General features: G+C 47.4%; 1 protein-coding gene across 2 annotated transcripts; it reads left to right on the forward strand.

Moving 5' to 3' along the window:
• On the forward strand, positions 1–24108 carry PM20D1 (peptidase M20 domain containing 1). Of its 2 annotated transcripts, XR_009531206.1 has the most exons (14): positions 1–256; positions 2831–2917; positions 4652–4884; positions 5334–5420; positions 6454–6587; positions 6888–7007; positions 7790–7865; positions 8238–8299; positions 8536–8614; positions 10847–10918; positions 16253–16421; positions 18542–18641; positions 19156–19586; positions 20512–24108. XR_009531206.1 is itself a non-coding variant. In XM_060091038.1 (13 exons), exons 1-13 carry the CDS (start codon positions 88–90, stop codon positions 19277–19279), a joined length of 1512 nt encoding a protein of 503 aa, XP_059947021.1. In that variant the 5' UTR covers positions 1–87; the 3' UTR covers positions 19280–24108. The 2 variants fall into 2 exon arrangements, 1 of the variants encoding a protein (XP_059947021.1); XM_060091038.1 differs by having other exon boundaries at positions 19156–24108.
• Positions 24109–25258: the final 1150 nt, after the last annotated feature.

Genomic DNA, 25258 nt, shown 5'->3' on the forward strand with positions numbered 1-25258 from the left:
TAGAGCAGTGACAGGGCAAAGATCGTGGGCTGGCTGTTTAGGTCCGAACTCCAGCCCGCCAACTGGCAGCGAGGAATTGAGAGAAACATGGCTCGGCCGTACGTTTGCCTGCTGGCCCTGGCGGCTGTGCTACTGCTAGGTATCGCCGCTGTCTCCAGATCGAAGGGCCTGCGGGGCAAGGGGCATCAGAGGGCGCCGCGAATCCCTTCTCAGTTCAGCCAAGAGGAGCGCGTCGCAATGAAGGAGGCTCTGAAAGGTGAACCTGGGTCCCCTTCACCACTTATTCTCGTATATAGGTCGCTGTCTCCTCGGGCCACCCCGCGACTCCCTTCTCCCGCCACAGAGGTCAGCTACTCGAGCTCGAGCTCCGCAACACCCCACCGCCGAGCCCTGGCCCCATTCACGGCACCTCGTGCCCGGCTTGGGGAGCCCAAGCTTTTCTTCTCCTAGACCTGGCTTCTGGGGACTCCAGCGTTCCCTACCTACCCTGGAAGCTTCAACTTTGCCCTTATCCACACTACCCCACCCCCACCTCCGCTTGCCTGGAGCATGGGGGTTGGCCACAATCTGATCTCTTTTGGAAGAGGTGGCTGCCAGTGTGTCGGGGGGTCATCACTGCCTTGGGGAGGACGGGGCAGGGCAAAGAATCCCTCCAATTCCTGCCTGAAATCTCTGGCCCCACCCCTGCTGGAGGTTGGACTGAATACCCTGCTCCCTCATTTGGGGGGTGTTGCCCCATCACTGCCCAGCTGCTCTGACTGCCCCCTTGAATTCAGGCCGGGGGTACTGGTCACTGCCAGTGTAGGACTTGCTGGAAGATGGGGATTCTTGCCCCTCTCCAGGTCTCCTCCTTAGGTGAAGTGATAAAGGAAGGGTCTAATGTCTTTTTAAATGGCACAGTTTTAGGGGTCTGTGGGTGCAGTCCCTTAACCTGACACTGGATGGGACCCCCTAAACTCTTCCCCCCACACTCGAGGTTTCTGTGTGGAGGGGGATAAGGGAGATCTAAGCTGTGGTGTGAAAGGGTAGGGAGAGATGCTGGGGGTGAGGGTGCTGTGTTCTAGGCCCCCCATATTATCCCAGTATCCCCTGCCCCCCCTTCCCTCACCCCATGCCCCCAATTCTGTGGCAAATCCAGATTGTGAAAATGTACAATAAATGTGTAATGAGTAAAAAAAAAACAAAAAAACCCCCAGCTTTTAACCTTTGAGAGTTTTCACTTGTTAAATCACTTAAGACTAAATGATCTGAATCTTATCTACAGATGAGGGAAATTGAAGTTTAGGTCAGTTAAATGATCTTCCCCAGCACCCCGCACCTCAGAGTAAGCACTGGGTGACAACATCCAGTGCCTGTAGTTTCTAGATGGCTCCAAAAAGGGGTGTGAGAGTGTTGCCGGGGTGTGAGATGTTCCCAATTTCTTCTCCTAAAGGACATCTCTCCCCTAGACAGCAAACCAAGGCTAAAAATTTATTTACCTTCCCAGTCTGCGTTTTCCAGGAGAAGAGAAGAAAGTTTCTGTTGAGTGCTAGATCCTGTGGTATAATGAGATCCTTCCTCACCATTCGGCTTAACGCCCGTCTTTTCCCTTCCATTAAGTCATGGATTAAAAGAAACTGCCTATGTAAACATGTGCCGGCAGATGCCAAAGTTAACCCTCATTGTTAAGTATAAATTGTGTTTGTGCTGGAGCGATAGGCCTGGGAGGCATCAGGGCTTTCCCAAAGCATCATAGTATAAATAGTTCTCTGAAGGGCGCTGGGCAGCAGCTCACCAGAGTCTCCCTGCACAAAAGAAAGCAAAATCTAGATTAGAACCTAAAAGGGGGGCCTCATAGCAACAGGGCTTAGAATACTGAGCAGGGGACAAAACACCTGAGTTCAGATCTTGAGTCTGCCTCTCAATCTCATGTAGGCAGTTTGTTTAGTCTTTTTGAACCTGGCTTCCCCACCTATGTGGTAGGCTAGGACGCAGGGTTGACTCTTAGAAAACTGAGTACAGAAGTCAGAGGCCCTCCTTTGACATCAAGCTGCCCTGGGTGCATTTGTTCCCAGTGTTTTCGGACAGCCATCTAATCAAATATTTTCATGATCCAGGTGTTTCTGCGCCCCTCCCCCCCCACCCCCGCTGTTTGCATTTGATAGTGGAACTCTTTAAGAATGTAAAGCCTTCACCAAGGGATCAACCTAGTGGCAATTCAGCAACTGAGACTTCTGGGTAGAGTGGATGAGATTGTTTATGATTGAAGAGCTTGTTTGGGAGCTTCTAAATCCACCCCTTCCCAGGCATCATGTGCCCAAAAAGCTGGCCTTGGCTGAGAGAACAGTGAGACTCTGGGTGAGCCAGTCTATGAGGAATAAGCCTACTCTCTGTACAGAAAAGCACACAAAGCTTCATCCTTGTAGGGACCCAGGACAACCGGCTCCTTAGATTCATTGAAGGGATGGTGACTTCAGAGGCAGAGTGAGACCTTAGAAGCAATTTATAGCAGCTTCCCACTTAGGGTCAGGATATAAAATCTACTCCTGTCTGACCTCCCCAACCCCATCCCATCTTGGACTTTATTTTCCTTTAAGAGCCATACTAGCCTAAATAAATTCAAAGAACTTGAGTTTAAATCCCAGTTCTACTGCTTGTTTCTGGACAATCTTGAGCAGCTCACCTAATGCCTGTAAGCTTGTTTCCTCAGTTTCGAATAAGGGAAAACAACAGTGCCTACCTCAAAGGATTGTTTTGCCCTCCACAATAAGATAATGAAGGCAGGAGAACTTTTTATGTACAGAGGGCTGTGGAAAAATCAATGGTTGTTATCATCTTCCATCTCTGATAGGTGCCATCCAGATTCCAACAGTGTCTTTCAGCCCCGAGGAGCTCAACACGACAGCCCTGGCTGAGTTTGGAGAATACATTCATAAAGGTCAGCCACAAACTGTGCAAAAGAAGTAGGAGAGGGAGTGCTGGAGACACGGTGCTTTTACAGAGTGATAAAGAAGTTTAATTTGTGACTGACCAAGGGCAACCTAATTTGTATGGGCCTCTTTTGACCAAAGTTTGTACACAGTGGGGAGCGATAGAAGGGAGAGTCCAGGAGTTAGAGTGGACACAGAGTAGAGACTATAGATTTGCCCTTTGAAGAACCAAGGCACATAGCTGTTGGGTTGGAGTTTGAACTCTCCCAATCTTTGCCCTAAATATGTCAGTCAATAAATATAATCTAATCAAAAGGTGGGACTAGGAATTCCTTCTCCCATAGTTGCCAGAACTATGCTCCATGCTCCTCCCACCCCTACCACCATACACATACCTACAGCCCACACATGCGCACATCCCACCTACCCAAGCCCTACTCCAGATTCATTACTAGCACATTTCTGAGCTTCTAGGCAGTCAACAGCTTTGAACTATCACATCAGTCCTCTCCCCCTACCCCACTGCCCATGAGCTAAAGAAATATGGGTCAACGGAAAAAAGGAGACTTGGAGCTCCCCCTCCGCGTAGAAAAAGCTCATGGAAACTAGTGAGGCCACTTTCCTAAATCAAGTAAAAAACAGCCCCCCTCAAGTCTCAGGTGGGAGGAGCTGGCAAAGGCACGGCAAGTAGCCCCCTCTCTAACACTCTGGGGACGGGTGGATCTGGGATCAATCCAACAGGCTGAAAGTCTTCACTAAATAGGAGATAAAAATCAGGAAAGAGGGGCTTCCCTGGTGGCGCAGTGGTTGAGAGTCCGCCTGCTGATGCAGGGGACACGGGTTCGTGCCCTGGTCCGGGAGGATCCCACATGCCGCGGAGCGGCTGGACCCGTGAGCCATGGCTGCTGAGCCTGCGCGTCCGGAGCCTGTGCTCCGCAACGAGAGAGGCCACAACAGGGAGAGGCCTGCGTACCACAAAAAAAAAAAAAAAAAAAAAAAAAAATCAGGAAAGAAATGTATAATAACAGTAGACTAGATAAGCTGGCTGACAAGAAAAAAGCATATTCTTCATTTTTGTTTGCTTGTTTGTTTTTAAGTATCCACAGAGGTATATATGGATTCTTCCAACACAGCCCAGAGGGAGATCAAAGTTCTTTCTCCCATGTTTCTAAGGCCACCTGTGTTAATACTTATCTGTAATCGGAATAGTTGACCCTGGGAACACCCATACCTGCACACAAAATTGTGGCCATATGCTAGACAGAATAATCTTTTATCTCCATATAACACAAACATTAAAAGTATTGTTTTGTAAAAGAAAAATATCTCTGATTTTTTTTAATATATATATAGTGGTCATGTTTGGTTCCAAGTAATTTGGATACTGGGGCCTATTATTTAAAATTTAACATAGTCTTCGTCTCCGTCATCCTGTAATGTGTTTTGTGACAACATTAGAGGTCAGACCAAGCCAAACCTTGAGCTCTTATCTGTCATAATGGTGGGGTCTTGATATGCAGGTTATTACACAGTAATAGCACATTATAATATAGGGAAGAGGTATTTCAGAGATTGGGCAAATCAGGAATCAGACTGGCTTTGTACCAGAAGGCTTCCTAAAGGGGGCTGCATGTTTTAAAGGGAAAAAAAAAAAAAAAGCAGGGAGAATCAAATGGTAGGAAAACCAAAGGCAACTGTTGAATCTGGCTTTCTCTCATTGCTTTTCATCTCTCCGCTTCTAGTCTTTCCTACTGTGTTCAAAACCAGCTTTATCCGGCATGAAGCTGTGGGAGAGTACAGCCACCTGTTCACTGTCCAAGGCTCGGACCCCAGCCTGCAGCCCTACATGCTCCTCGCTCACATCGATGTGGTGCCTGCCCCTGACGAAGGCTGGGACGTGCCCCCGTTCTCTGGCTTGGAGAGTAATGGCTTCATCTATGGTCGAGGCACACTGGACAACAAGAACTCTCTTATGGTCTTGAAACGCTATGTTCCCTCTGCCTTGGAGTCCTAAAGATTAACCCAGGAGGGGGGTGCTTGGCTAACCCCTGGGAGGCAGGAGGCTATGGGAGAAAGAACCTTGGCTTCAGGATACCTCGGTTCCAGTCATCAGTGTGTCACTTCCCTGGGCCCCGATTTCTCAAGTGTGAAATGGGGATTAGAGTAGATGATCCCCAGGTACGCTTTCAGCTCTGACGTTGATAAATTTATGCTTTTCTCCAGGTGGTAAACGTTTCATGCAGAGCTCTGCTTCCCTACCTCCCATCCCTTGGGACCAATTTAATTTGTTCTCTCCAAAGAGAGTCTATCACATCCGAGTCCCATCAGCCCTATTGCCAGCAGCCAAATGTCTCTGATGCCCCGTTGGTGCCACACCTCAGAGAATAAGCCTTTCTCCTCTTCCATTGTCCTTCTGTCTCCCAGGCAATCCTGCAGGCCTTGGAGCTTCTGCTGATCAGAAACTACATCCCCCGAAGATCTTTCTTCATTGCTCTGGGCCATGATGAGGAGGTAGAACTCCCTCATCCTATACCTATCTCTGGGTCCCCTATTGGGGGAGGGAGTATGCTTCACCCTGGTCTGGTTTGCTCCCCGGCTGCACCGTTTCCAGGATATGGCGTGGTAATTTGCCAACTTCTCTGTGTAAGGACTTTGACCAAAATGCAGATGCCTGGGCTCTGTGCCATAGATCCGAATTTGTTGTTTTTTAAAGGCTTTTTTTTTCTTAAGAGCAGTTTTAGGTTCACAGCAGAAATGAGAAGATACAGAGCTTTCCCTTATTCACACGAATGCACAGCCTCCGCCAATATCAACATCCCCCACCAGAGTGGTACATTAGTTACAAATGATGAACCTACACATCATAATCACCCAAAGCTATAGTTTACATCGGGGTTCACTCTTGGTGTTGTACATTCTATGGGTTTGGACAAATGTATACTAACATATATGGTATCATGATGGTGTCATACATATTTTCACTGCCCTAAGAAGCCTCTGTGTTCTGCCAATTGATCCCTCTCTCCTTCCCCCAAACCCTGGCAACCACTGATCTTTTTACTGTCTCTATAATTTTGTCTTTTCTAGAATGTTATATAGTTGGAATTATACAGTATATAGTCTTTTCAGATTGGCTTCTTTCGCTTAGTGACATGCATAGATCTGAATTTTTAACAAACTCCCTGGTAATACCTGAGGCAGGCACATAATCCATCAACTACACCTAGAGAAGGACTGGTGTGATGGGAAGAGAAATAACAGGGAGATCAACGAATGTGTTTTATTTCCAGTGATGCCACTTACTTTGACCCTGGGCAAATCACTTCACACTCTGGGTCCCAGTTTCTTCACTTGTGAAATGAGGGACGTTGGGCCCTTCCAGCTCTGACACTCCAGGATTCTGTGAGGCAGGATTGTCGAGGGCCCTGCCCCCCAGGAAGGGTGGGGAGGCTCTGGAGCCCCCAGCTATGCTGAATGGGTCTCTGTGAGCTACCTCTGGAGGTCTGGCTGAGAAGGACTGTGGCTCTGGTTTCAATCTCTGCAGGTATCAGGGCTAAATGGGGCTCTGAAGATCTCAGCCCTGCTACAGGCAAGGGGCATCCAGCTGGCCTTCATTGTGGATGAGGGGAGCTCCATCTTGGATGGTTTCATTCCCAACCTCCAGAAGCCCTTTGCCATGTGAGTAAAGCACCCCAGCCCCCAGCTTGGAAGGCGTTCTCACCCCATTAGAGTTGACCTCAGCCTGGTGTCTCTAGGCCATGCTGAAACAACTCTTTATTTTACTCCTCTTACTTTAATCACCCCGATCTTCGACCAGGTCTGGGCTTCCCTTTCCCTTCCTCCTCTAGAGTAAATTTTGTTAAGCAGCATGAAGCTGACCTCCTGGCCCACCAGGCACTGAACAGATGGGCCTGGGGCCTATGGGATCATTCAGGGTGGGAGGAGGTCAGGAGGGCCCTCTCTGACCCTCTCCTACAGGATTTCAGTCTCCGAGAAGGGTGCAATTAACCTCATGCTGCAAGTAAACATGACTCCAGGCCATTCTTCAGCTCCTCCAAAGGAAACAAGCATTGGCATCCTCGCAGCTGCTGTCAGCCGGTAAGCAATTCCTGGCCCTGCTCCCTTGCCAGACTCAGGCTGGAAGACCTGGCACTTTCCCACTTTGTGTTTGAGGAAGCTAAGCTTCTTGTCCTGAAGCTGGGCTGAGAAGCCGCCATGGGGGCTGCAGGAAGGACAGTGGGTTAGACATCAGAAGAGGATCTATCCATTATGGCAAGTAAGGGCCAGCAGACAAAAGCTAGGTTAGGTAGCTGGAATAGTCCAAAGTCCGGGCCTGAAGTTAGAGCTCACAAGCTGGAAAAGAACTGTCTAAATTCTCCACCTGCCCTGGCAAGATAACTAAGGTAAATAAAGGCTGCTGGCTGTGAGTGAGGACAGCAGGGTCTGTAACAGCAGAGCTTACCTCTGGCCGGTTTTCTTGCAGAGTAGGAAGAAGAATTATATTCATTCAGTTAAATATTTAACTATCTACCATGTTCAAGACTTTGTGCCCAGTGATGGGCATACAGACAGTCCCTTTCCTCTAGGAACTCAGCAGTTAGTGGAAGAGACTGACAATTTTGCTGCAGTGTGGTAGGTGCAATGAGACTGGGGGTGCCTACCTTGGGCTTGGTAGACAGGGACAGCTCCTGCTGGTGGAGCAGAGGTAGCCCCACTTGTGCTTTGAGATCTTGGAACGGTTGGATTGGTGGAGGTGATGGGGAGGTGAGTGGGAGACCTCCTGGCCAGGCCTGTTGAAACATCCTATCTCTCTCCTTCTCTTCAGACTGCTGGTCTTAGACTGAGTTGAGTGAGTCTTGAGAGCTCCATTTCTCTTCCAGACTGGAGCAGACACCCATGCCGAACATGTTTGGAGACGGGCCATTGAAGATGGCATTACAGCAGCTGGCAAATGAGGTGTGAGAAGGAGACTCGCAGACCCCTTGTCAGCTGTGGAAGAGGAAGAAAGGGTGGCGGAGAAGTTGCCTTTCGAGTAATAAAGGGGCCCTACTGCTGGCCAGGGCTCTGCCCATACGCCCCTGTTCCCAGCCTGTGGCTGAGCCCAAGATGCAGGGATCCAGCTTGTTCTTTGGGGCTGTTGGTGCTCAGGCTGAGAACCTGAGACCTAACACCGGGCAGCCTGAGGGAGCTGGTTCCCACTCATCCTTGAGGCTACTGCCAAGTGCCCTCAAGGCAGATCTAAAGTAAGGAGAGACCCAGGCCCCAGAACAGTGAGCCTGTTATGCTGACCCCTCTGAAATCCTGCTGACCTGCTTCTTTCCCTTTCAGTTTTCCTTCCCTACCAACATAGTCTTGAGCAACCTGTGGCTATTTCAGCCCCTTGTAAGCAGGTAAAGTTTTATCTTTCTGTCCCTCATATCCCCCACCCCAAACCTACCCACTTCCCAGTCCCCTCTCTTTGGCTTAACTGGGCCTGACTAACCATCCCTCAGCCACCAGACACTACATCTAATTCGTACATAGGACATCCCCCCTTGTCTTAAAGATCTCCAAGGTTCAGGAATAATACAACAACCCATTCTTTCTTTCCATTGTACAATGTCTTACCTTAGTCCTTCTGCTTTAGGTTGATGGAGAGGAATTACATAACCAATGCGCTGGTCAGGACCACCACGGCACTCACCATGTTCAATGCAGGGGTCAAGGTAACACCACCTGGTTCCTCCCACACACCCCTCCATCCCTTGGCTTTATCTCCTGGCTTCTCCTTCCTTCTCTGGTTACAATTTGAATAGTAGGAAGGCCCAATGGCTGAACTGTCCTGTGTCATCAGATGGGTAAGCCTCAAGAGCAAGGGTTCTAGCTGACGTCTACAAACTCCGTGAAATTGCTGGCCAAGTTTCATATATGTGCATTTCAGGGGCCCCCCTCAGGTTCTCTGGGTCTGTACCCCTTCAAAAAGACAACCGTTACACTGGTGTGAAGAGGCATTATTTGGGAGTTAATTCTTGTGACCTATACTCATTCAACATGTAATATATTAATTTAGCATTTTGGTCACGTAGGCTAAAGATTCCCAACCTCCCTACCACCTTTTTATTATTCTTCCTCATATTTTGGAAGATTTATTCACCTCACAAATTTAATGAGTGATGAGTATATTTTCCCCTAGTGTTACCCTGAATTGAATGAGAGAAACTCACCTGCCATTTAAAAAATCTATAAAATTTGTCGGGCTTCCCTGGTGGTGCAGTGGTTGAGAGTCCGCCTGTTAAGGCAGGGGACACGGGTTCGTGCCCCGGTCCGGGAAGATCCCACATGCCGCGGAGCGGCTGGGCCCGTAAGCCATGGCCGCTGAGCCTGCGCGTCTGGAGCCTGTGCTCCGCAGCAGGAGAGGCCACAACAGTGAGAGGCCTGCGTACCGCAAAAAAATAAATAAATAAATAAAAATCTATAGCATTTGTGATATACATAACACTTAAAATACATACACTGTCATTCCCCCCAATACAGTAAATATTGGGTGGCCTTTGCAAACGTAAATTCTATGAGGTTTACTCTTTTTTTGGCCACACAGCGAGGCTTATGGGATCCTAGATCCCCAACCAGGGATCAAACCCTGGGCCCTCAGCAGTGAGAACGTGGAGTCCTAACCACTGGACCACCAGGGAACTCCCGAGGTTTACATTTTATAGAAATAAGTTTCGGGTGAACCAATACTTTGATAATTTTTTTTCCAAGAACTACTTTACAGCAAATTGGTCTACTTCCAGTTGGACCAGCCACTAAGGGGCTTGTCTGTTTGAACTAGCCATGCTAGCTCGCCTGGGCTGAGGCCTTTCTGAAATCTGGAAAGGAGTTAGGCCATTCCAGTTTCTACCAATACCACCAGCACAAATTCAAGGAGCACCATTCACCTAGAATACAGTGTGGCCTTGTGGAGCCCTGGTACTGTGCAGCCCGGCTTGAGTGTAAGTGAATGGTGCCTCAGAATTCACTCCTGACGTAACTGTGTGTGTCAGCCAGGCCCGAGTGTGTCTGGCGTGTCAGCCAGGCCCGAGCTGGCTTCACCAGCTGCCTAGAGAGTTCACCAAAATAAGAGTACTGTGTCCTTGCATTTGAATGGTGTTTTTATCTGTCCAGAATACTTTCACATTTGTTATTCCATTTGGTCCTCCTCACAGAGGATGATTGCCCCAATTGCCAGTTGAAAGACAGAGACACAAAGAGGTTGTCATTATTCAAAATCACATGGCTAATTTATAACAGCCAGTTCTCCTGTCCCTGGTCTGGTGCTTTTTTGCACCATACCAGTTCAAAGAAAGATACGCATTTGGGAAATCTGTTCTCTCATGGCCTCTGGGGAAAAATTCCCTCCGTAGCTTAACTCTCTTCTCCAATTAGTCTTGGGTTTTTCCTGGTCAGAGAACAGAGTCAAATTTTTCAGTTGGATGTGGGAAATCACCATCACCATCACCACCACCATTATCATGATCAACCCCCTCAGGGCCATGATGGGGCCTCAGATGTTCTGGGTGCCCTATCTTGAGTAAGGACTAATGCTGACTGCTGCAGAAATGTCCTGGGTGCCCAGGGAAAGAGCACACACAGTAGACTGCCAGTGGCACTGCACGGGGCCAAAGCAGAGGCGTCCGTGCAGTCCCAGAGAAAGCAATCTTGCTCTGAGCATCTCCCTGTGACCCCCTCTAAGACCAAGAAGCATGAAAGTCTGGCCTGAAGCAGAGACACACCTCTAGTGTTGAACACATGTCAAGGGCCCAGAGAAGACAGGGGCTGACTGAAAAAATTAAGCCTTGGATTTTTCAATCAAATCAGCTTCCTCTCCCCCTGCAGGTGGTAGTTGGCACTTCCTGGGCAGGGGTCAGGTGTAGGGGGCTTGAGGTCGGCTCAGCCAGGATTTGTGGTTCTCTCTCTAGGTGAATGTCATCCCCCCTGTGGCCCGGGCCACTGTCAACTTCCGAATTCACCCTGCACAGACAGTCCAGGAGGTACGTACCATGTGTTCCTGACCACTGAGTCAGCCTCAGGGAGATGTGTCTGTCGGGACTGGGGTGGAGCTGCAATCCCAGGGCTGGCCCAGGCTCTCATTTGTTCAATGATGTTTCAAAGGCTTCCTATGTGCCAGGTGCTTGGCTGGGATAGGAGATCTCTGGCTTGGGGGAACTTGGAGTCTGGGGGTGGGAGATGAATGATAATAATAAGTGACAAATAGGAAATGATAACAATAGTAGCAAACCCAGGCAGTGAACTTTCTGTGCTCTTGGCACTGTTCTCAGGTAGACACATACTCATTTAATCCCTACAACCACTCTATGAAGTAGGAAATGTATTATCCTCATTTAACAGGGAAAACAGAGGCACAGATCAACAGAGGAGGTAAATAACATGCCCAGGATTATACATCCAGCACTAGTTCCGGAGTCTGTGCTTTTAGCCACTATACTATACTTGGATTATAACAAATAGAGCTGAACAAATTACCACAGGACCAGTGCAAAGAAGGGGGCTGATGCTACCTCTGAGGATCAAGAAAGTCTTTTGTGATCACTAGAAAGTTGAACTGGGACTTAAAGACAAATAGCACTTCGCTAGAAGTAAGCCATTCAGAATACAGCTAAAATAAAGTCTAAAGAGTTGGATAACTCGGGGGAGAAGTAATGGAAGATGAAAATGGAGTTGTAGTTTGGGGATGAAGGCCTTGTATGCCGTGCCGAGGAGTTTGGGCTCTAATCTGTGGACAAAAGGGAACTGTCAGAGGTCTTCAAACAGGGCTGTGATAGACTCAGATTCTTTTTTAGGGCGACAGTGCTAGTGGTGATGCTGAGGAAGCCCTGGAGTAAGAAGAAACAGTTAAGCTGTTGCAACATCTCAGGCAGTGGGTATAGAGGTTTGAACTAAGGCTGTGGTCATGGGGTGAAGAAGGTACCCCCCAGAGGTGGGTGTGAGAGTGGGGTTCAGCAGGATGCTGTGTGTAATGGATGTGGGGTGAGTGAAAGGCAGGACGGCCCCACGGTTTTAAACCTGGGTAGTTGGCCAGGTGCTGATGCCTTTAACCAAGATTGGGAATTCAGGAAGAAGAGCAAGTTCACAGAGAAATATAAGGGTTTAGAAATTTGAGAAGTTTCTAATATATTGATAGGCAAGTATAAATACCTCAGATCTAGAGAAAGAATGAACTAGAGATAGAGGCTGGAGTATTATTAATTGAAACCTGTACAGCCAATAAAATCCCGTGGGAGGGGTGTGTGAAGTTTGGAGAGAAGAGGGCTGCAGACAGCGCCTTGCAATGTTCTGCTATGAACATCAATTTTAAAATTATAAAAATGAATGTCTAACTGCAAACCGTGATGAGTGCTATGAGGAAAGGGGGCCGGGTGCTATCACAGAATATAACAAGGAACTAGACCTTGTCTGTGGAGTCAGGCAAGGCTTCCCTAAGGATGTGATATTTGAACTGAAAGCTAAAGGGTGAAAAGAAATAGACAGAATGTTTGACATCTGTAGGAAAGGCTAGCTTATTTAAACATCAGGTTGAGCTAAAAAGAATTTAGAAGGTACATCTGATCCTTCTGAAAAGGATCAACAAAAGCAACCTAACAACTGTCGGATGAATAATATGTTCCAGGATTAAGCAAGATAAGGGTCAGGTCATCGAGGGTCTGCCACATTTAGACTTCTGTGGTCCTTTCTCCCTGGGGCCTTCCCTATGGAGGATGTTGTGTGTCCTCACACAGGGTGGGAGGCACACCCCTCATTGCAGGGGTTGGAGGGATGAGTTGACAGCCTGCCCAGAGTCACCCAGCATTGGCAGGGATCTGGGGCAGTGTAAGCCCTGGGCTCTGCTGCTTTTCATCCAGTGCCAACCTTTGTCCTCTCCCTGGGGACTCATGGGACCAGGAAATCACTGAATTCCCCTCACTGAGCTTCTTTCCACCAGTTTTTTTCCATCCTCATTCCAACTCTATGCCCTTTCCATGGGCTGTTTTCCACCAGCTGGGGCTTTCATCTCCCCAGGTTCTGGCACTCTTCCCTCCTCTCCAGTCCCCTGCCACAGTGGCCTTCCTTCCCGGCCTATCTCGTGAAATCTCCGGAATCCTTAGGCCCATCCTGCTCACCTGCCCCAGGGAGGAATGCAAAGCCCCTGTCATCCCCAAAGCACACAGCACCTCTTTGTCCTGGTCACTCCTCTCCCTCGTGCCCCAATTCCATGCATCAGGGACACTCCCTGCTGGTCTGAGGGCCGAGGGTGCAGAGCCTTGCGCTGGATCCGATGGAAACATAAATGGCTCCCAGAGCCCTCTTCCTCCATCTTTAGCTGGTCTCTCCCATGTCGTGGATGTAGATAGATCTCCGGCACCCATCTGTGAGGAACAAGAGCCTTCAGAAATGTAACAGGCTACCATGTAGAAAGGAAAGTTTGTTCTGCATGGGCCTCAGGGAGTAGAAATAAGGCCACTGGGAGATACTTCAGGGAGCCCCCACGTAAAGGAGAGTTTTGGAGTATGGCACCTTGGATGGTAATGAGCTTCTCAGAGGCTGGATGTCCACCTATCTAGAGTGTTTTACAGAAAATTCCTTTCTTCCTTCATTTATTCATTCACCAAGTGTTTATTGAGTGGCCACTATGGGCTAGACATTCTTCCAAGCACTTGGGAAAATGGTGAACAAGCCAAGATTCCCATTCTAAAGGGGCTTAGGTGCTAGTGGGTAGAGACAGCAATAAGCAAGCAATCAAATAAATGAACAAATAGAAGAAGTAGGTACCACAAAGAAAATCATAGGATGATGTGTCACAAAGCAGTCGTGAGGTAGGAGTGGGACAGTGAGCAGCTTTAATACAGTGGTCAGTCCTCTCTCAGGGGGCATTTACACTGAAACCCAAGAAGGAGCAAAGACCTGGGGGCAGCATTCAGGCAGCAAGAGCACAGGCCTCTGATCTCAGCAGAGGTGAAATCCTGCTGACGTGTCTTGTACTATTTTATCCTGTGGACTCTACAGAATATTTAAAAAATAAATAAAAAGAAGTGGGGGGAGGTTAGATGCTACAGGAAGCCATATCTCAGTTCATTATTAGGAAGACATTCATAACAGGGTTGTGCAAAGGTGGAATATATTAAAACACATGACGGTGAGCTTTCCACCCCCGGAAATATTCAAGGACAAGCTGATGACAGCCTGTCATAGACGTTCTAATGAACAGCCTTTCAGTAGGATAGAAGCTGGTCTTGCTAACTCTAAAGACCTTACCAATTTTAAGTACACATTGTCCTTGCCTTCGACGAATTTATCATTCACTTGAGAGGAAAATACAGCTTCGCATAAAATAGAAAAGAGCTCAGAGAAATGAGGGATCGAGGTGCTCTCCAGTGACCTTTGAGGTCCCTCTTAACCATTGATGAGTCCCTTCTCTTAGTCCCATCCTTGTGTTTCTGATTATTGCCCAGGGTGGTCCCTCTATTCTAAACAGGCAAATAACAGCTAACATACACTGAGTGCCAGGAACCAGCCTAAGCACGTTACATATATTCCAGCAGTGGTAGCAACCACCTTACCAGGTAGGTGCTACTATCCTCCTTCTGTTAACAGGTGAGCAAGCTGAGACACAGAGGTTAAGGAGCTTGCCAAACATCACACAGCAATAAGTGGCTGTCTGTGGCACAAAGCCTGGTGTTACTCCTCAGTTTTTGTACGTGCCCCTCTCCATGCTCAGACTGCCTCTTGCCTCTTCTCCATCAGTTTCGTATCCTTCCTTCAAATTCTGGCTCAAAACTCATACCACAAAGGAATCCATCTTAAATGAACACCACCCTCTTTCTGGCTCTACCCCACGCCACCTCAACGTGTAGGTACTTTGGAAGCAGTAAAGCACCATCGCTGTGAAGTCAGACCACGTTCGGATACCCAGCCCAGCCATACTAACTGGATGAACCTTGGGCAAGCTCCTTAATGAGACAACTCCCATTATTATTTTTATTGGTTCACATCTTTTAAAATGTGTGTATCCAGCATTCATTGCATGCCTTTTATGTTCTTCGTACTGGAAATATAGAAATGAGGTGTTTGAGTCAGGACCTATCCTAACAGCTGGTGGGACACCTGAGCTCTTGTGCTCATTGAGGGTGGTCCAATCTGTGTGCCGTCTTCAATTTCTGGAGGCAGGAACCTTAAAGTAAGTTGGGACAGGGAGCAGCAGACACTTCTGGGGATGATTTCAGGAACCTTCCAGTGGGTCAAGAATATATCCAGACTGTATATTAATTCTTGTAGCAGAGTATTAGGAACATAGGTGCTAGAGTGAAAATAAGCTCTGACAAGTGAGTTGGCTCCTCCCCCTAATCCAACAGCAGGGAATTTGGTTTGGTTTAAATGGTGGTTTCTAAGCCAGAAGTAGGAACCCTCATTTTCTTCCCAGACTCAGCTCATAGCATGCTTCTAGGGGACACTGACCTAAAAGTGGTCCTCTTGAGATAATGCCCCCCAGTTATGAGACAGACACTCCCCTTTCTAGGTCAGAGATAGTTCTAAAACAACTGTTGATCAGATGGGTTGAGACTAGTGCTGGGGCTTTCCCTGGGTGGCTGAGTGGGTTTGGGGGGCCACCCTAAGTCAGCTGCCTGGTCCATTCCCACATGGCTCCACATGACCTGATCCTCAGGGTCTGCTCTACATCCTGCCTGGGACCAGGACTTTTGCTGAGTTCAGCTCTAGTCATTTCAGACTGAATTTTCTAGAAGCTTCCTCAGGTTCCTTCCTGAGGAAAGGAGGCACAGAGAGAAAACTTGAATACCAGTCCCCCAACTCCTGACTTCTTGTCTGTTGAGCTCATCTTCCTGGCTCCAGTGCAGTTGGTTGCAAAGAGGAAGCAGGGATGCCCAGAGAGAAGAAAGAAAGAAAGTATATGACCCTGTCACCACCTGTCAGAGACTCTCCCAGGCTGAAGTGAGGTCATCACATCTATCCCCCTGTCTCGAGACGGTGGAGATTTCCACTGCTGTCTCTTCTACATTTTCACCCAGCCCGTGGTTCTCAACCCAAGGGAAAGGACCCAGTTTCCTGATTTTCCAATCCCCCACCTGCCTCGTGGCTGTAAGGCAACCTCCCAAACATTTAACCTAAATCTACCATGCTGTAGATTTCCAGGAAGACCAGCCCTTCTATCTCCTCCAACCAGTCGGCTGAAATTGAGGTCCCAGTGCCAAAATGAGTCTCCTCTGTAAACTCCAGGGCTCTGCCTTGCTGGAGAGAAATCAAGACTGTTTAAATTCATACAGTACTTGGATAGCAGATTAATAAATCGAACTCCCTTTGTTTCCTCCCTCAAGGTCCTAAAACTAGCCAAGGACATTGTGGCTGACGACCGGATCCAGTTCCACGTGTTGAATGCCTTTGACCCCCTGCCTGTCAGCCCCTCTGATGATCAGGCCTTGGGCTACCAGCTGCTCCGCCAGACCATACAGTCTGTCTTCCCGGAAGTCAACATTGTTGCCCCAGGTAATGACTTCATCCGCTGTGGCTGGGGGGAGGGGGGGCTGGAACTGTATCCTGTCTAATATCCACTGCCCCACCCCCACCCCAGCTGTTCAGGCTGGAAACAGCTGGCTGCTTCCTCTCCTGATGGGACTGGAACTGTATTTTCCCCTCTGAGTAGAAGTGAAAAAGCAAACAGGAAAGGATCAGAAACAATAAATTAGGTCAGCCAAGCCTGGGTCCTTGCTTAACCTAGGCCAGCCAGTCTGGCATGGAGGAGAGGATCAGCTCCGATTCCCCCTCCTCTGGAGGAGCCACAGAGGGGGCCAGGTTCCCCATCTGGTTCTGATCCATTCTAGGATAGCAGTTCAGCAACAGAGCTCAAAATCCGCAGCCCAGAAGCTCCTCCTGGCTGTACCATCTGAATTAACCCCCTTCACCTCTCCCGGTAGCAGCGCCTCTACGCCCCTTTCCCAGTCTTCTGGCGTACCTTCCAAGTCTATGCTGTATAGACAGTGGTTCTCAAATTTAAGAGGAGAAGAGAATCACCTAGGGAATTTATTAAAATGCGGATTACCTGGACCCACTCCCAAGGATTCAGGTTAACCAGCTCTGGAGAGGACCCTGGAATCTGCCTTTTTAACAAATACCCCAGGGGATTCTGACACTGGGATGATGACTGACCACAGTTTGAGAATCTGTGGTCTCTGATGTGAGGAAGAGATGCTCTAATGTGAAGACCTGTGTTCACTTTCCTTTTATCTAGCTTTAATCATGGATTCTCTCATTTTCTAAGCTAAGGGCCCATGCCTGCCCCTGTGCTAGGCATGGGCCCTTAAAGAGATTATTACCGTGAAATTCTGCACCCATAAGCTCCTTGGGTGTGGGGAAAAAGAGCAGCTTTGTTTTTTTAATCAACTTAAATCAGATCCACTCCTCAGAAATTCAACCTCAGACATTATAGAAGCCTCCAAGCACCACCACCACCACCTTGAGTCAGGCCCTTGGGGTCTTATGCGACAGCATAGCATCAGGATCCCTTAGTCTTTGGTCAGCCGGTCCTTGTGGTTGCCTCTGAGACGTCCGTTGTCCTGGCCACAAGGTCACTTCAGGTTGCAGATTTTCTCGGATTCCCTGGCCTGTCTAGGGGGTGAGATCTTGGACTCTAGACCCAAGAACATACCCTGAATGTACCCTCTGAGATTTGCCACCTGCTTGGACTCTAGCCACAGAGCAGGGCCTGGGCCCCCACCATCTAGGAACCCTGGCTTGCACACTCCCAGATTCTCGTCTCTTGGCCCTCAAAGACTCCCTATCTTACCCTCTCCTTTCTGGGGCACCTGCCATAATCCCATCAACAGAGTTGGGCTTTTACAGAATAAAGATAGGCAGGCATCAACTGGCAGAAATCCCCAAAGCCAGGAATTGTGAAGGGGCTGATTATCCATTTAAAACCAGGAGTGGAAAGTCGAACAAAACACAGATTACCATCCCACGTCCTCCCACCACACTTTAACTGATGTTCCAGGGGGTCTTTTTTCAAAGAACATTCCTACTGGGGAATGGGGTGACCTGCTACCTTCAGGAGAGTGGGACACTAGAGAGTATCCTGGGACTTTCCAAACCTGAAGTTTGACTCTAGGAAGACAGAGTCATCCTTCAGAGGACAAGAATAACAGGAAATTATGTTCTACTTGAAGACGATTGCATTTTATAGCAGTAAAATTCCCCCAGAGAGTGTTTATTTCTGACCTGGGTGATATACGAGAAAACTCAGGCAACAGGGAAGAGGTACTTAGATTTCTGGATATCTAGATTTCTAGAGTAACCTGGCTATGGGTATGAAATGATGCTGTTGGCCTCCATGGTCATCACGGAGAGGGGGCCCTTTGGACCATTCAAGGGATGTCTCATTAATGCCTTTGGGAAGATATCCCATGTTCCTGGCTGAAGTGGTGTTTTAGAAAGGTCTTGAGAATGGGTAGCCTGAGGACAAAAATTCATAGCCTCAGCCTTCCAAGGAAGGGCCAGACATCTTCTGTGGTGACACAGGGGTCCCAAATTCCCAGGTAGCCCACCTGCCACCACTTCCTTGGCTTGGCTGCTCACATAAAGCCCCATTCCTCTTGATTCTTCCTTTCTAGGTACTTGTATTGGCAACACAGACAGCAGACACTATACGAACCTGACCACTGGCATCTACCGGTTCAACCCCATCTACCTGCAGCCTCAGAGCTTCAGCAGGTGAGTGAATGGAACAGGTTTGGACAGCTTGGTGGAGAGAGGAGATACATCTGACCTGTCCCTTTCCCATGCCGTTCTTCTGACAGTCCACAGAATGGGAGAAACCCAGGGTTTGCACAAACTAAAATAAAGATATTGTGCCCCTAGTAATGTGGGGTGGGGGGTGGCTGGCTTAGAGATAAGTCCAGCTGGAATTCTGGCCTTAGAATTAAAAGATAACTTTCCCTCAGAGGAGAAATTATCAAATGGATTCCAGAGCAGGAGATGATTTGCAGTCCCCAGGAGTTTATTATTATCTGTCCCCACTGTTCTTCGCCATGGACACGGATCCTGGAGAGATGACCAACCTGTCGTATGAAACCTCGCTTCCTACAAAGGGCTGCTCCCACCTTGCCCACTTCCTACCCCTGGAGGGTCAAAGGCCAATGGCTTCAGGGGATGTAGGGTGGGGGGTGCTCTGTAATAACACTTGTACTAGAGCAATGGGCTCTCCCCCCAAATCTCTTTCCCTCAGCATCCACGGAATCAATGAGAAAATCTCAGTCCAAGCCTACGAGACCCAGGTGAAATTCATCTTCGAGTTCATCCAGAACGCTGACGCAGACCCAAGGCCAGTTCCTCACCTGCACGAACTGTGAGGTCGGGGAGCCAGCTGGATTAAGGATGGCTGATGCTGGGCCAGGACTAACCCAAGGGGGAAGCCAGTGTTGATGAAACTTTGGGTCAAAGTCACATTATAATGACCTCACCCACCTGCCTTGCTCACTCCTAAACTCACTCAACGCTCAAGAACAAGGCCAGGGAGAAGGGGAAGGCCAGCAGGAACCCGGCTTCTCCCTTCCTCCCGGCAACTCCATCCCTCAGCTGACCAGCATTTACTGCCTTCTTGTCCCTGCCTTAGAAGGTATCTGGCCTGTCTCACGCTGGTGATTTAACTGCTCCTTGGTAAGTCCTGACTGAACAAATGCAGATTTGAAAAATATCAACCAGATTTGACCTTCTACAAGTGTTTAATTTAGGGCACGCTTGTTGGACTGCCTTTTCCATGGCTTATATATTTCTTCTTGCTGTAATTTCCTTTCCTCCCCCACTCCCCGTTCTTGGATTGTTTAGCTGGCTCTTCATCTCTCCTCTCCTGCCCCTGCATCTCTCCCCTTATCCTCCCTTTTATTCTACACCTGGAGCAAGACTTAGTCAAACTATGATAGATACTCCCATAATTACCACAACAATTGGTCAAATAAAATGGTCTATGCCGCATCAGCTGGGGGGTAAAACGGAGGCAGGGGGCTTTGAAGGAACCCCAGACCTCCTGGTTCTGGAGGCTGGAGCCTGGAGAAGAAAGCCTCTGTCCTTGGGCTCCTCCCAAGGGCTCCCTGGGCTTTGCTCCCTCCCCTGCCCTGTTCCTGCCACCTGCTGCTGCTGTCCCACCCCAGGAGGCACTAATCTGTGGAAACATTTCCCTTGCACATCCCACGGGCTGAGCTCCCAGGAGAAGGGCAGCCTCTCTCTGGAGCCCAGGACCAGCAGGACGCTGGCATCATGTCCTAATTCAGACTTATCAAAGAGAAGTGGAGGACATGGGGTGGGGGGACTGCCTGGAGGGGCTCTGCTCTGGCTGGTGGGGCAGGGGGAGGGGCGAGCTGCCCTCCCTTAGGGGACTGCAGAGCTCCTGTCTTTTTTCTCTGGAATCTAAGCCTGAGCATATTGGAATCTGCTCAGTAGCTGTCAGGTGGGGGGCATTGAAAGGCAGCGTTTCTTGGCTCAAGGCTGGGAGCGGTGCTTTGTGGATCACAAGGGAGTCAAGGTCATGGAGGGAGACACAGAGGAAGCTGAGACCTGAGAGACTCCCTCTTTTTTTCCTCTCCAGACAAGGACCTTCCATGCCTTCCTGGGGTTTGATGGCAGTGGGCTCCTTTTCCCTCCTCACAACGCCCGGCCCCTCCTGCCTGCCTGTGGATGTGAGCTGTTCTTAGGAGCTGGGGCCTAATGGAAAGTGTTAGAAACACAGTGCAGGAATTATTTGAGGTTTTCTGCTACTCCCCCTAAGATTCACATTCCTTCCCTCGCCCTCCCTTTCTTGGCCAATTCAGTACTTATTCAGCCTTTGTTAGAGGGTGAGCTGAAGAACAAAAAGGATTCTTCACATTTGTGCAGAGCTGTACAAAGTGCTTTCACAACACCTTATCTCATCGGAGCCACATAAGAACTCCCGTGAAGAAGGCAGTCATTTTTCTTACAGAGGAGGAGTTGGTTCTCAGAGAAGTTACGCATCTAGCTGGAGGCAGATTCAAACCCATGTCACTTGGCCCCAAGCTCATTGTTATTCCATGATCCTATGTGACTGATGAAATCTACTTCCCATTGATTATGTTATTTAATACCGACAATCACTCCAAAGGTGTTATTGCCCCTGTTTTTAACAGATGAGGCAACTAAGGCTCAGAGGTTAAGTAATTTGTCATGCAGGTGTTAGGGGCAGAGTCTGTCTGCATCCAAAGCCTGTGCTAATAGTACTGAAGAGGAAACTGAGGCTCGGAGAAGTCATTTGCCCAGATTACACAGTTCTTAAGGGGCAGCCTTCAAATGCAGCTCAAAAATCCCCAAGTCCAGTGCTTTTTCAGTCACACCACACTGCCTGCCCCAAGAACCTGTGGTGTCTGGCTCATTCATTCTGACCCAGGGAGATCTCAGGACAAAGGCTGTTCTACTGTTGGATTTGGTTCTTAGCTCAAGCTCTCTGTTCCCCTGGCTGACCTCTCCCTAGTCACACCTCTCCGTCCGTCTGCCAGCATTCCTTACACACCCACCCCCTGCTTCTGGGTTCAGCTCTTCCCCCTTCTTGAGTTTGGGGACAGCCAGGTCTCTAATGATCTGTGGGATAACTGGGAGAAGAGTGAGCAGGGAACCCTGTCCCTGTCTGGTCTCACCACTCTCTTCGAGCATCAGAAACAATAGTCTTCTGAGCCCCTGGAGTGGGAAGGAAAGCCTTGAGAAGGAACTGCTCCGAATCCTGGCTCTGAGAACACAGAAATTCCAGCCTTGTGTCCCCTGAAGTTCTCCAGAAAGAGCAGCTGAAAGTGCTGGCCAGAACAATGTGAGCCCTAAGATTCCGGGCAGGATGGTACAATGAATCTGGGACTTTCCTCCTCCCCTGCCTTCATCCATCTGCCACTCCCCAAATCCACATGAAAGAGCTCCAGCAGATAATCACAAGTACACCACACACCCCCATCAAGGACTTAGCGCAAGCTTCTCACTCACACCTCCCTAAGGTTGGAAGGAAGACAAAATATTCATAAGCAAAGAAAGTGGGAAAGGAAAGGAGTAAATTTTGGCTGAAGTCCCTTGATTTTGAGCCTGAGTTGCTGAAAACTTGGCCATTCTAGACCCAGTATTCTTTTCTCCCAGAGGAAATAAGAGAGACAAAGTTCCTACTGAAGAGTTGGACACTTCATTAATTTTTTCAAATGCTAAACCTAATTAAATATTTTAATAACAATGAAACTATTTGCAATTTTTGTATTCAGTGTCCATGAGGCTATCAATAAAAAGGATAAGTATCATTTCATATATGTGACATCTAGACCTACAAATGTAAGAATGCTATAAATTATTTAATACTACAAAATGTTCCTCAGCCACCATGTGCAATGTTGCAAATATTACACTAATTCATGAGTTCCTCCAAAACCAGAAATTGGGACTCAAAGAGGATCAAGATAATGGTCGCTCAGCGCTCCTGGGAAATAACATGTCGCACAGGAATCTATTACCGTCATACTGTATGAGAGGACGGACTTGACAAGTCAATTTTCTTTTCCCTTAGCTAAGCACTTTGACAGCTGAATTCCTCCCTGCACTCCAAAGCTACGTCTGTCTCCAAAGTTCACAGTGACACAACACACAAATCTTCAGGGCATTTCAGATGTAATTTTTTTTTTTTTCTGAAGACACAGGGCAATTTATGGAGAAAAGCGTTTCTCTGGGGCCTGAACTATGTTAGTCTTAGAAATATGTGTTTAGGGTGACAGGTGCTCTGGGCCAGCACTGAGTGCTGAATCCCAAGTGACAGAAACACCTCTAGGTTTTTAATAGATTTAGTTCTTTTATGGCTGTAATCTATGGTACCTTCTAAAGCATGAAGCCCAGGGCAAGGAGCTCTCTTGCCCAGGTCTAAGAGATAAGGTCTTATTTCATATACCCCATGGTGCCCAGTCGGGGAAATCAGGAAGGCCTCTGTGGTAAGGAGGTCATGAATAAGCTAAGACTTCAAGATTGAATAAGAGTTAACAAAGCAAAGAATTGGGGAGAATGGGGTGGGGGGAGCGGTGGAAGATGTGCCAGACAGAGTAGAGTGTGCAAATGAGAGCCTGCTGCCTTCAGGAAACTGAAAGGAGGCCTGTTTGGGCCTTGTAAGTCAGGATAGGAATTTTGGAGCTTGACTTAGGGACAATGGGAAAGGGAAGAATAGTTAAGAGGTTATTTTTCCTTCCTTCCATCTTTCCATCCTTCTTTTCTTCCTTTTATTCCTTCTTTCTAACACTTACACAGTGATTACTCTATTCCAGGCACTGTTCTAAATAATTATATCTATCTATATCTAGATATCTAGATATCTAGATATCTAGATATAGATAGATTTGTGTGTATAATCATTTAATACTAATAATTACCCTAGGAAGTAGGCTGTTGCAATGTAACAGTTGAAAAATCGAGTCAGTGGATTGCAGACAGGTAGGTGTATTAAAAAGTTATTTAGGTTAGTCATTAGGGAAATGCAAATCGAAACCACAAGGGATACCCCTTCACATCTACTAGATTAGCCATAGTTAAAAAAGAGGAAAACAACAAGTGTTGGTGAGGATGTGGGGCAATTGGAACCCTGGTGCCTTTGCTGGCAGGAATGCAAAATGGTGCCGCTGCTGTGGAAAACTGTTTATTGTTTCCTCCAAAAGTTAAACATAGAATTACCATATCACCCAGCAATTCCACTCCTAAGCATACACTCAAAAGAACTGAACACATGTATTCAAACAAAAGTTTGTACTCCTAGCAGTACTATTCACAATAGCCAAAAGGTGGAAACAAACCAAATGTCCGTCAACAGGTGAATGGATAAACAAAATACATTGTATCCATACTGTGGACTATTAGTCGGCCATGAAAAGCAATGACACATGCTTCAACATGGATGAACCTTGAACTCATTATGCTGAGAGAAAGAAGCCAGACACAAAAGGTCACATATTACATGGTTCCACTTTTATGAAACGTCCAAAATAGGAAAATCCATAGAGACAGAAATCAGGCTAGTGATTGCCAGGAGCTAGGGGGAGGGGGGAGTGGGGAGTGATTAATGATTAAGTGGTTTCCTTTTGGTGTGATGAAAATGTAACTAAATAGAGGTAATAGTTGCACAATATTGTAAATGTACTAAATGCTAACCGGATCGTATTTTTTTAAATTGAAGTATACTTGATTTAAAATGTTTCACGTGTACAGAAAAGTGTACACGTGAAACATTTTTCTTTCATTTTAGGTTATTCTTTTTTTTTTCAGATTCTTTTCCATTATAGGTTATTACAAGATATTGAATATAGTTCCCTCTGCTATACTCGTTGTTTATTTATTTTATATATAGTAGTGTGTATCTGTTAAACCCAAATTCCTAATTTATCTCCCCCGCTTCCCCTTTGGTAATCATAAGTTTGTTTTCTATGTTGGTGAATTGTATGCTTTTATTTTATTTATTGAAGTATAGTTGATTTACAAAGTTGTGTTAATTTCTGCAGTACAACAAAGTGATTCAGTTATATATACATTCTGTTTTTAAATATTCTTTTCCATTATGGTTTATCATAGGATACTGAATATAGTTCTCTGTGCTTTACAGTAGGACCTTGCTGTTTATCCATTAACAAGTGAATTGTATGCTTTTAAATGATTGATTTTATGTAATGTGAATTTTACCTCAATTAAACAAATCAATCCAAAAAAAAGTCCTTAGGAGGTGGAGCCAATGGATGGCACTTGGTGATTGATGGATGGTAGGGAGATAGAGAAATAGAGGAAGGAGTCAAGAATGACTTCCAGCCAGCTGACCTGAGCAAATAGGAGAGTGATTACATTTACTGAGAAGGGGAAGACTGAAGAAGGAGTAGATATCTAGGAGATGACGAGCTCCATTTCGGATATGACAAGTGGGAAGTGTTGAGGCACCCAAGTCCAGAGCTAAGAAGAAAGTCTAAGACAAAGATATTTGGGAGTCATCAACATAGCACCATAAATTAACACTACAAGAATAAATGAGACTCAATATCTAAGGGTATGATCAAGGAAGAAGAACCAAATTTGTAAATTTAAATTAGCATGTTAAAAGACACGTCTGATAAGGGACTGTTATCCAAAACATACAAAGAACTCTTAAAACTGAACAATAAGAACCCAAACAACCCAGTTAAAAAATGGGCTAAAGGGCTTCCCTGGTGGCGCAGTGGTTGAGAGTCTGCCTGCCGAGGCAGGGGACACGGGTTCATGCCCCGGTCTGAGAAGATCCCACATGCCGCAGAGCAGCTGGGCCCGTGAGCCATGGCTGCTGAGCCTGCGCATCCAGA

This window comes from Mesoplodon densirostris, chromosome 2 (assembly GCF_025265405.1).
Source record: "Mesoplodon densirostris isolate mMesDen1 chromosome 2, mMesDen1 primary haplotype, whole genome shotgun sequence".
Taxonomy (NCBI): Eukaryota; Metazoa; Chordata; class Mammalia; order Artiodactyla; family Ziphiidae; genus Mesoplodon; species Mesoplodon densirostris.